Source organism: Hippichthys cyanospilos, chromosome 6 (genome assembly GCF_059441005.1).
Source record: "Hippichthys cyanospilos isolate Australia breed blue-spotted pipefish chromosome 6, RoL_Hcya_1.0, whole genome shotgun sequence".
Taxonomy (NCBI): Eukaryota; Metazoa; Chordata; class Actinopteri; order Syngnathiformes; family Syngnathidae; genus Hippichthys; species Hippichthys cyanospilos.
In genome coordinates, this window is record NC_142374.1 from 21,570,419 (window position 1) to 21,583,253 (window position 12,835).

The 12,835-nt window shown below is 39.3% G+C and overlaps 1 protein-coding gene across 1 annotated transcript; it reads right to left on the minus strand.

The window, feature by feature from the left end:
- Positions 1-6,023: 6,023 nt before the first annotated feature.
- cdkn1cb (cyclin dependent kinase inhibitor 1Cb) lies at positions 6,024-8,320 on the minus strand. The gene is made up of 3 exons (XM_088417180.1): positions 7,704-8,320; positions 7,506-7,617; positions 6,024-6,673 (listed from the first exon to the last, which is right to left on the minus strand). The coding sequence occupies exons 1-2, from the start codon at positions 8,176-8,178 to the stop codon at positions 7,508-7,510; spliced, it is 585 nt and encodes a 194-aa protein (XP_088273306.1). The 5' UTR covers positions 8,179-8,320; the 3' UTR covers positions 6,024-6,673; positions 7,506-7,507.
- Between the last annotated feature and the right edge of the window lie 4,515 nt (positions 8,321-12,835).

A 12,835-nucleotide genomic window follows, 5' to 3' on the forward strand; every position in this document is an offset into this window, starting at 1 on the left:
AGCCCGGTTCACGCAGGCTAATTGGCCAAAATGTCCATCTTACTTGAAGGAGTACCTTATTATAAGCGCCTCAAAAAAAAACGCTTTCAAAGCTGACTTTATTCAATGTTCTAAAACGCTAATGAAATAAAGAGAGCAGTTTCATTCCCTGGACATTTCATTACCTTTGCATTTGAACGTATTGACAAGTACGTTTGAACGTGTTTAAGAACGTTCAAACGTTTTGCAAGTGGATTCGAATGTATGTGAGAATACGTTGTATTTTTTAATATCTTCGTACTTTCAAATGTCTTCAAACGTATTTTTATGCTAAGAACAATTTTTGCTTATCAACATCTTGCGCCGTTGGGAACAAATGGGAACTATGTTTTTAGCATTTAACCTACAAGTACGTTTGAGCGTATTTGCAAGTACAGTGGACCCCCGTGTTACAGCATCCCTGGCTTACGTTTCGTGTCGCGACGTGGAACACTGAATTTTTTCGTCCCCTCTTTACTGTATTTTCCCGTATTTTGCGACAAAAACAACTGTCATGACCTTAGGGGTTGGCTGCATTTGTGTTGTTTTGCCCCCATTTGCGCTTATTTACTATTGCTGTCAAACTGCTTCCACGCAACGCGTGACTACATTGCTAGTCTGCTATTGTTCGGCGTCTCCTCACGGAGATGCTGGTCTGCTATTGGTCGGCCTCACTCGATTCAAAATGGCGGAACGGCAAAGTTTTGTTCTATCGCGAGTGGTTTCGAAAGCGTATTTATAGTGCATGTTACTGCTAAATTCAAAGTTGAAAGGGTTAGCCATGGGTCCCAAGATTGCTATTGATGGTAAAGAGAGAAGTAAGAAGTTGATTTATATGGAAACCAAGCTGGAGATAATCAAGAAATTACTAGAGAATAGGGGCATAACAAGCTCCACTCAAAGGTAAATAAATCCTTTCTATATTTTCTATGTATGATGTTTTCTAATTGTATACATGTATGTTACATATATGCTTGCACTTACAATACTATTTCGGTACCAACTTTGAATATATATGTACAATTTTGATGATTTTAGCTGGGGTTCTAAACGCATTAAATATTTAACATGGCTTTGGCTTGCCCGCCATACGGTGAATTCGTCTTCCGAGCCCAGCCGCTTAACGGATTCGTGTCGTAACACGGGGGCCCACTGTACGTATTTAAACATTGGCAGCTCCATCCTTCTGTAATCATTTTTTTTAACCAGAAATAGTTTTGTTGCGTCCAATAATTAAAAAAAAAAAAACACCAGAGTGCAATTTCTGTTATGATGCATATAGCGAGTAACGTGAACACACACCCACACACACACACCAGCGTAAAGCTGCAAAAATAAAGGAGACAGAAAAGAAGATATTTTGTAAAGCAGCCACAAGTTCCTTGTCATGCCGCCTCCTGCGTGGATGAAGCCGCCTGCAGGCCCCTTTTGTCCAACGCCGGCATGAATACAAAGTGGATGTATGGGGTAGAAAAGGGAAAATCGGTATTGTCATGGCCAGCCTGTAAATACTTTGGCACTTAACCACACAAAGTAATTGGCTAGTTGAGTACTCTACTACCTAAAGTAATCAATCCTTTTCAAACTTAACTCATTCATTGCCAGGGATGTATTTTCACGTTTTTTTTTAAGACCCAAGATTCAATCCCAGATTGAATGTCTGGACTCTTAAAAGAACGTGAAAATACGTCCCTGGCAGTGAATGAGTTCATGACTAAAATAATCTCACTTGAGTACTTAATTAATTTGGCGCTAAAAAAATCTTTAGAGCCTTTAGAGAGAAATTGTAAGAAACGTTAAGAAGAACCTGAGATTGGATGTTTGATCTCTTAAAAAAAAAACATAAAAAACGCCTTCACATACCCGCCATTGTATTTATATATTTATTTATTTTTATTTATAACACACATACAACTGTTTGAAACCTAAATAACAACCAGTAATAATAACTAACAATAATAACAACCAAAATATGTAGAACCAGCTATCCAAATAGCAAACCCGTGTTTAAATGTAACATTTTACCAGTAGGAATTTTGTAAACGCAGATTTATGGACGCCGCCCGCGTATTTGAGGCCTGAATTCGAAAATAAACCGTCAGCGCTATTTATTTTCCCAAAAAAAAAAACGTGACACTAACTAGACGGAGGCAAAAGTAGAGATTAATCTTGGCTCAACTGAAAGTGTCCAATAGTGTCTGGTCCGCACCTTCAAAACAAACAGCAGGCTAAATTTAGCATCCCATTCATCACGCTCTGGGCTTTCCAAAAAAGAAGGTGCGGGTGTAAAAGGGGGGGTCAGGGAGCTTTAACTCTGTGACAAAGCCTCATTTGCAGGTCAATGCGATGGCACACTCGCCTCTCGTCTCGGCGCAGCTCGCCTTTGTGGCCGCTCGCCTGCGCCCATGCCAGATGGTCATGGAAAATGCTAATTCCCTGGCCCCCTTTTGCCTCCTTTCTGCATTTAATTGCGCACGGCCCCGCTAATTGTGTGCTGCCGGCGGGAGGGGAGGATGTGATTTAAAGGTGTTTTTTTTTTTTTTTCGCCTAAAAATGACAGTTGTTTGTGTGTGTGTGTGTGTTTTTCAGCAACTATTTTATTCACTTTGGTGTACAGTTGCTGTACTCCTTGCGGAATGTTTTTTTTTTACCCGCACAAAGCTTTTTTGGATGGGAGAGAAAAAAGAATTTGATTCCTTAAATTTTGAAGTACGTTTGTATTGGGAGCGCAACATTTCCAGAAGCGAGATTGTGTATTATGTCTATTTTGTCACTAATGACAATGCACATCCGTATAAACATTTTGCAAAGATGTCACCAAAGCACAATTTTGCAAAGGTTGCGTCATGTTCCAATTAATTTGTTCTTAATTAGAAAAGAAATGTTATTTTCCTTCTATAGCAATAAAACACGTTAAATTAGATTTGTTAATACCTTAAATTATCATGTTACCCTCAATTATATTTTGCCAAGCCCCCCCCCCCTCCAATCCCACCCGCCCACCCAGGAAAGAGAAAACTTTTCAACTTTTCAAATATTTTGTGGTTATTATCAAGCAGCATGAACCATTTGGAAATATGAATCACAGAAATATTTGGTTGCACAAGTTTGCACACCCTCTTCAAACGAGGATATGGCTATTTTTAGAACAGGGATGTAGTCAAGTCCACCTTTATCGAGTCCAAGTTAAGTCAAATGCCAATGCGTCTGAGCCTATGAAATGGAAACATGGAAAATGGTACCACTGATGGGAATACGCCATACAATTTAGCAATAAGTTTCTTCATTCTCCAATTAATTTGCTCTTAATTTGAAAAGAAAGTTGTTCTGCTCCCTTCACAGCCTCAATAAGCATTCAATTTAATTTTCTGATACCTGCAAGGAACTTGTTAAAACCTCTTGTACCCCCAGTGATACCTGTACCCCCGTTTGAGAACCGCTGCCCTCAACGATCCCGTCGTAGAAATGCCGCGATGCTCTCACACGCCTAACCCAATTACGACCACGCCAACATCGGTCGACGTTGCATTCAAAGGTCATACGGAACACGGGGCCTCACGGGAGTGGATCCACCCTTTCACCCCCACATCGGCAGCTGCTTGTGTCATTATATTCCATTGAAGGCTTGTTAGTGAGGCCCGCGCAAGCTCTGCCATCTCCTCCCTTTGCGGACATCAAAGTGGCCCAAATTGAGTCATAACAGGCACTTCCTGTACACAGTTCATATTCGTTCAGATGTATGGAAAATAATAGCGTGGGATGGATGGATGGATGGATGGATGGATGGATGGATGGATGGATGGATGGATGGATGGATGGATGGATGGATGGATGGGTGGATGGAATTTTCAGCGGGCGCCATCTTGGCGCATTTGTCGTATTGTATATGGTGGCACAGCTGAGGGGAGGAAAAACTGGAAGGTGACCCCCTTTAACTCCAAGGGGGACGTACCCGAGCCCCCCAAAGTGTCCCGTCTCCAGCGCAGAGGGGACTTCATTAAAGTAACACATGAACAGCTGTTGTCTTTAACATGTAAACTATTGAGATTTTAAAAGTCCTCTCAATGACCCTCGCGGCTCCCCGCGGGCATATGGGCGTTAATTAGCTGGATATAGCCATAGATTAATTATAATATTTTTTTCGGCCATTGGTATCAATGGAGCTGCCAAACAAAGTGTCTTTTGTTCTCTGATGCAGGACATTCTGTGGCTGACTGAATGGGTCTTGGCTATGTCTACATGGATTTGCCATATGGCAACAAAAAGCAAAGAAAGGAGCCCGAGAGCGCTTTGTGTTGGAAATCAGAACAAGCCCTGGCGGCTTATGCTTGCATAGAACCCACAAAGTCACTCTTGCCATCAAAAGTCTCCATTTTTATCATGTCACACAGTCAAAGCCATTCCGGCAATCTTGCCACGCTATGGATAATTACCATAATGCGAGCGGGCGTGCGTGAGCGGAAATATGTCGATAAAGTCCACTTGGAAGAAGACAGCGTGTCAAATCCAAGGACCAATGTGAATATATATTTATATATTTATTCTTATATATGCTTTTATATATATATATATATATATATATATATATATATATATATATATATATATATATATATATATATATATATATATATATATATATATATATATAATCCTATCTATAAAGTACAATTTAAATGTATTAAATGACTACAATCCTTATTAACGCTGCAGGCAGTCTTTTAAGTAACATTTTAACATTCTTCTGTTTTTGTTTCTGATTTTAAAATTTTGGAACTACATTTGTAGTTGTATCTTAAAACATATTTTTCTCAGCAACTCCAGAAGATGGATTCTGGAACAACATCTGTTTTATTCTTGGCTCGTGTCCTGGAGAAGTGCTTCACAAATAACAATGCAGTTGTATAAAAATTCTCAAAAAAAAAATTGCAATGAAGGCACTATAACAGAATTTAGCAATATGTTGCTTTATGTTTCAATTAGTTTGCTCTTATTTTGAAAAGAAAGCTTCACTGTACCTGTCATGACATTAAAAAGCTTTAGAAACGCTGTTAAAAAGCTCTCATAGTGATATGAGGAAGCATTTAATAAAGTTATTAATGTTATTCAAACTTTTTTTTTTATTTTACAGCAGGTTCTTCTAAGTGGGTGTGTTTTGCCCAGATAACACCTTTGCACATCTTGGTATTTTCTCGTTACAATCCTCAGTTCACAACTGAGCATTTTCAAGAGTTAATGGCTTGAATTTCGCTTCCTCCTAATGTATTTGGGATCATTTCAATTTAAAGGTGTTTTTTTACAATTTAATGTGTCATGAGGCACAGCTCACATTTTGGCTTTGCTAAAATAACGGCCCAAATACATATGCTTTAAAAAACTCCCTTGCTTCCAAAAACAAAATCCCATTTTCAATACTATGCAGGAACTATTACTCTGTAGATACTGATTGCTAATTCTGAAATGCTATTTACCATTTAACATAATGCTACAATTCCTTTAGAACATTATAATGCAACTAATAAAAACGTAGCGTCACACCTAGCACTGATTGACGCATCACACACTCCCTGTGCATTTTCCCTTTTTCATTCTAGTGTAAACTTACAAGTATGACCTTCTGAATGCTATGTGTCAATACAAGAGGCCAATTACAAAGACTTGAGGTTTTTCTCTTTCCAGATCTGGCAGGTGGCCTCCACGCCCGGTGTATCCACAGTGGAGTAAACAGCGTGTGTGTGAGTGGGTCTTTTGGGGGGCTCGTCGAGTGCGGCTGCATGTGGGGGAGTCTCGCTTGCGGACAATGCGGGGATCCAAAGGCAGCTGCTGCTTCTATAGAGGGCCAAAGGGCCTTTAAATCCCAGCCTATATCCCACAGCTGCCATGCTGCTCAAGTCTCAACACCCCACCCCCCCTTAAAAAAAAAAATGCATCCACCCCCATATCAGGGCTGCACCTGAGCCTCTGGTGGATGTTGAAAAATAGTTAAAAACACAAGAAATGCATGCTTTGGAAAAAAAACAACTTTTATTCTCATCTTTTTTGTTGCTCATGAGGGCACTTGCATGGAGAACAAATGTTTGAAAAATGGCTCAGACACAAAGACAACTATAGTGTACGCTACAAGCTACGTGATTGCAAATACACCACCAATAGAAAAATAAGTAAATAAAATAACATACGCCATAAAAGGCTAAATCAAGCATTCACTTAACACGTACAAAAAAAAGAAACATAAATAAATTATAAGTTAAAATAGTCTTAACAATATACATTTACAGGAGAAAATAAAACCCAATGACACATTATTTATTTATAGGCTGTTGTCTCTATAAAGCTGTACACTTTTGGCCAGTGTAGACAAATTAAAGTCTTTTTTTTTTTTCTTAAGGATTGCACAGATGTTAAAACACTGTTAACACTGTCGAGTGGCAGCAACAATGAATGCTACATTTGTACTGGATAGGAAAAAAAAATGATCGAGCCCCACCGGCCAGTTCAGTCCTGAGAAGGCCGGCGGTGGATGTCCGATGTCCGGCCAGCGCTGTTCCAACGGACCGGGGGTCCCCCCGACTATAGTCCGTTCACCCCCTTCCTCCTCCTTTTCTTCTCGTCCGTCAAACATATTCACGCAAACAGTAGTAGTGCAAAAATCCACCTAGGAAGAGAAAAAAAAATTGAGAAAATGGGATTTTTTTTTTCTCCAGAAGTAAAATCGAACAAAAAACAAGCGACGACCAGCGAGCGTCTTGCCAGGATGCAAGATCAGCAAAGGGGGCGGTACCATTTTTTCCCGCCACATACTGTGACGTATTTCCCCTCCCCCACCCCGCCTTACTATCGCTCCACCAACCCTCCCTTTCACGCTCACCCCTCCTCCACACTCAGCTTTTTTTTTTTACTCGTTAAATCCTTTCAAAATAAGGCGAAGAAACAAACAAAAACAAAGTGGAACCACGAACAGTAAAAGGATCATTCAAATCTTTAAGAAATAACCGTAATACCCATAATCGTAAACGATACATTTTGAAACAAAACTGCTGAAATAACCAAATTAAATCCACCCCCGTTTGAACGATTGTGTGATGAGGATTTTCAAAATACATATAAAAGCCTTTACAAACTCATACATAACAATCATTTTTCAAAATACAAGCGTGGTTACCAACTGAACTCGCTTTAACGTCACCAAATTTTATACAGATGCAAAAAATTATTTAAAAAAAAAACTTCGGACAACAAACAATAACATACAATTAATAGAAGTAACGTAAAAATATATTTATACCAAGTAAATAACGGAAGGGGATCAATTTTTAAACAATCTGACCGCTTAAAATCATAACACAATCCAGGTTCGTTAAAGATGCGAGTCCCAATAGAATATCGTTTACAAAGCTTATAATACAATAAAATATCGCTCACTTACAATATAAAAAAAATGACTTAATTAAGTGCTTAACCAGTAAACAATATAAAATGACCCGTACCTTCAGCGGATCCTCTTCCTGGGGGTTTGCTCCATGGGAATGGGAGATTTGGAGCGATGGCTCATCTCCGCACACTTTCTCTCCGCGGCCCGTTTTCTCTTCGCGAAAAAATCTTGAAAAAAAAAGCGCAAAACGTTCAGAAAAAGCACCAAATTTCGCCTTGTTATACCGAGCCCGGATGCTGCCCGGGCAACCTACCTGTAATGTGCGTGTTGTTCTCCGCGGGGGCCGTCGGCTTTTTCCGCCCGACGCAAGGGGCCCTTCCGCCGGCCAGCCTCCGGGAGTTGAGTTTATCTGCACGGTTCTCCTGGTTGAGCTCCACCGCCGGCGCCCCATCGCTCCCCTCCGGCGCCGCCAGTCGCTCCAGCGCGCCCGGGTGCAGCTGCAGGGACGAACCCCGGTAGAACGCCGGGGTGCTATCCGAGGGGACCTCCACCCATTCGTAGTCTCCATCCAGGGGGGTGTTGGCCTCGAAATTAAAGTTCCATCGCTGCCGGTCGCGCTCGGAAATCTCCCGCAGTTTGACGCTCATCTCCCGGCTCAGCTCGTCGTGGTCCACCGGTCCGAAGAGGTTCCGACACGCGCCGGTGCGCTTTTGGAAGGGGAAGGTCTTCCTGGCCAGGAGCCTCTCCATGGCGATGCTCGATAACTGGGCGTGAGACATGTCCCCCATTAGGCACGAAAAATCAAAAAATCGCACTGCTTTTCCGAAAACAATAACAACAAAGCAATAACAAGATTTCCGACGAGGATCCCTCGCGTGTGTGTGATCCACGCTGCGGCACTTGGGTTTAAATGTACCGTGCTAGTAAAAGTCAGAGTATATAACCTCCAGTCAAGCCGTCAGTCAGGGAGCACACCTCGGACGACGTCGTGATTGGCTGCTCCGAGTCCAACCCCTCCCCCTCCAAAACACCCACACACACACACACACACACACACACACAACCCCCACTCTCCTCCCCGCGTCTTTACGCGCTGTTTACGCAGAGTGTGTCCCAATCTTCACTCAACCGAGTTACAAATTTTACACACAAAAAAACTACTCACAACACACAATCTACCAAACTTTCACAAAATAATAATAGCCATCATGAATGCATTTAATTGTTGCGTGTTACTCTTGATGGCTGGTAAAGTTGAGATGATAAATTGAGACAATATATTTTGTACGGTTTGGAAAAGTAGCGAATTCTCAGCTTGGGAACTTTCCATTAGAAATAACAAACCAGGAAGTGACAGAACTGGTGGGTGGGTTTTTAATAGGAGATGTTGCCAACATATTTTGGAATACAGTCTTTTTCTATTGCAGGTTTATGCTAGTGTTTTTCTTCGAATTATTTAAGTCAGACCAATTAGAAAGTAGCAATTTTATTTAAATAAATGTAACCGTCACCGCATAGATTTTCATCCATGACACTATTCTTGCCGGTTTAACTCGCGATTTAAAAAAAAAAAAATGTCTACCTTTTGTACGTTACTGCAGGTATTTTTGAGAACATATTTAAGAATTATATCGCAAAGCCTTTTTTTTAACAAAATGTTAAATAATTTTTTGAACTTCTCTACTTTTTTAACCAAGAGAGATTATTTGCAGTAAATCTCAATTTGGAACCAATTTTTTGACACGCTGTTGGTGTGGTTCGTAACCTTGTTTCGATGACTCCCTGTGAAATATTTTTTTTCCATCTGTTTTATTCCTGGCTTGTGCGCCAGAAAATTGCATCACTAATTACACTCCGCATTGGCATAATACGATATGGGCGTAGAACATTTTATAACTGAGTCAATGTAATACAACATAGCAACAAGTTGCTTGTTGTTCCAATTAATTTGCTCTCAATTGCGATAGAAAATTGCACCATTCCTTACCGAGCCATAAACAGTCCTCAAAAGCAACACTGAAGTAAAAGTACCCCTTATATGTAGCAAAATATGTGTACTTTATATTTACTCTAGAAATTCTCATGTTTTCTTATGAATGATAATATTTAAAAACTACCATTGCCATAAGTAAAAGTGAAGTGTCTTTTTTTAATCAATAATCCACACCACAACAACACCGCACAGCCTGCAGGCTTTTGCTCCACTCCTACAAGGTCAGACCCTTTTTTTCCTACACACACGCAAGAACGTAAACAACAGGCTCACGTTACACAATCCTTACAGTACTGACATTACTGTACTGTGTTTTCAGTGACGCTTCTCGTCACGTCTGATTTCAAGTGATTTATTGCAGTAACTTCAAAAACAGACCGAGAAGAAAAGTTGCATTGAAAACACTCGCAAAAAAAGGAGGCGAAGGTAAAACAGGAATGTGTAGGTGTGAGATTTAAGTACGGATTAGTCCAATAAATCTCCCGCTGATAAATGCTGATTTTCTATTGTGCTGACTTCAGGTGCTTTTGTTCAAAGTGACGGCCAACGCCTTCTTACTGAATGGTGGACACAAAGCGCCCCCTAGAGAAGGTAAAATCTACTCAACTTGAGGAACAACAAGTCTTTGATGGTATACTTTTGATAGGCGTCCTTAAGAGATGAATTGAACTGATGTAGGTCTAATGATATTATTTTTAAAATATAGAAATGATTGTTGATTTAATCAACACTAGAGAAGGATGTACATTTTAATTATTCCACCTTGGGCTTCCTGCATTGGAATCAACATTTTAAAAAATCACCAGAGTGATTAAATTGTTTCATTTTTGACGAATAAGTGTTGACAAATCAAATCTGGGTCATTTAATCAGCTGATTGGGAATTGTACCACAATGCACGAGAGAAGTTTTCCGACAGTAGTCATATGTGGTTTTATAGTGAGCTCTAGCGGCGAAATGAAGCACCAAAACAAGCCTATTTTTCGAGTTAGTTGGAGTTTTCTTTCGCAAATTTTATATTCACATTACTAGTCATGGCATTCTGATTAATTTGGAGTTTGAAAAACATCCAAATTTAACTACTCAATTTAACTACTTAAACTGACCGCTTATGTATCAATCATTACCTGTTTTTTTGAGATAAGTCATGTGACGTTAGCGGGCTAAGCCATGATTGGTTGCTACCCCTGACCAACTGTGATGTCATCTTCAGTCGATATGCAAAAATGCCGCCCACTGAGATTGAGTGGATTTTGCGTCTCAATTCAAATTCCACAAACTCAATATTAATCATAATAAATATGGGGCTGCATTGAAAACATTATTGTACATTTTTAAAAACCTTGGGTTGACTTCCTTTTAAGTTTTTAGGCTTTTTGACAAATGAAAAATAGCAATAAATCATGCCCATTAAAAAGGAGAGCACAATTAGATGCTAACACATCAGTTAGATGCTAACATGCCAAATAAACACCAAATACAATAAAATTACTCAAATTGTGTGGTGAAATAGGGAAAGGGGGATGTTTGGTCATATGTTCCACCCCCAACATCCTTTGTCTACTGAAGACACAAAAGGAACAACTGGAAGCAGATGTTTCTTTTGCACCTTTTTTTTCTGCGCGGGTGCTGCCCCCCTCACGCGCACACGTCCAGGTCCGACCTGTAGCAACTGCGCCTTTTGATGTAGAACTGCCGCGGGCAACACCACAAGGCCTTTTGGCAGCAGGACGGATGGTCATTTGATCTCCGTAAAAGTGCATGCGGCCTTTTAAGCCGGACACACCCCAGCTAAAGCTTTTTCCTCAATGTGTTAGCTTCTGTTTCCACAGTTAATGGCCCACTTTGCCAAATTATATATGAGGGGTCCGTAAGTATAGATCTTTACATGGACAATGAGCTCAGGAGCCTTGTCATTGCAGGCAGGATACAATCAAGAAAAAGGAAGCAAAGCAGAATCACATTCTGAAAAGTAGTGAAAAATAGTCAAATAGCATTTACAATATGTTTTTTTTAATGTCATAGAATTATGATACTGACAAAGAAAAACATTTTATGAAACCTTGAAATATATGGGTTTTTATTTCTTTCTATTTTGTCAGTTTTTATTGGCATCAGGAGAATTGCGGCCTGTTCGGTGGACCAATAAATCAAAGGTGTAGTCATTGTTTTGAGACAATGAGTGCTAACTGCGTTGGCCTTTTACTAATCTGATGAAGTTGTTGTTTGAGGAAGGTAATTGTTGTCAAACGTGACACGCAGACAATTCTCAGACAGATCCAGGAAGCCTTGGGCGACTCCTGCCATTCATTTATTTCTTAATTACTAAGTGTAAACTACAGTTTTATGATCCTCTTTGCCCGTTATGGCTCTCAGGCCTGAAAGAATGTGACTTTTAGCAGATGATGTCACACATAAAGGCGAAAACACTGAATTCACAGGAATGAGAGAAGGCATTCAACCCCCACGGCCGTGACCTACAAAATCCTTGTGAGAGTCAGCAGAAAATAACTGAGACTTTTACTGTCATTTTGAATAGCAACATTTAGTTCCTTCTTTCTAATGTAAAGTTTTGTAAACCATGTGGAACTGTGATATCTAGTGATCCTTTTCTTCATTATCATTTTTGTTTGTATTTTATTTATTATTTCTTTTTGTATATGATTGTATTTTCAATCAAATACAAATAAATACGTTTTTATTTGGAATAGTGTGAATATATATTTTTCATTACGCTCTTAGATTAATTCGGAACACGACATGATTTTATATTCTATCTTTTGCATGTATTTTAAAGAGCCCTGGACTGCAGTAATCCTCGATATTAATTGTTACACATTACATATATATTATATTTTTTTATTATTATACTATATCATAGATTTTTATTGATAACCATTACCTTTTCTATTGCAGCTTTACACCGTTGTTTTATTTGCAATTTTTCTTCCTTTAATGTCAGACCAGTCCATAAATTGTATTTATTATTTATTAAAAAAAAATCAACCTCTAATACAGACATTTTCATTTGAGACCATATACTGCAGGCTTCTCTCTCTGTTTTTCCCTCATATTTTTATCTCCTGAATCTGACTAGACAAAAGAAGATTTAATGTATTTATTCTTTAAGTAGAGAAACAAACATATAAAAAGGAACAAAAGCAAAAAAAAAAAAAAACCTTCAATTGGCGGATTTCAGTTACCGCAGGCATTTGTGGTGTCGTAACCTCAGTGATAAATGAGGGAACACTGTATTTACCAAAAATAAAACGAAAACAAATTAAAGTATACCTGCAATAAATACTTTTTTTGTTACTTTTTTCTGTTGACGTACCGTAAGATTAAAAAAAAAATCACCATGTATTAAATTGTTCCCTTCCAGAACTAAAGATGACGCTGTTGTACCAAAAACTGCATAGCGGCTGTCCAGAGTAGAAGAAGAAACAGAGCCAA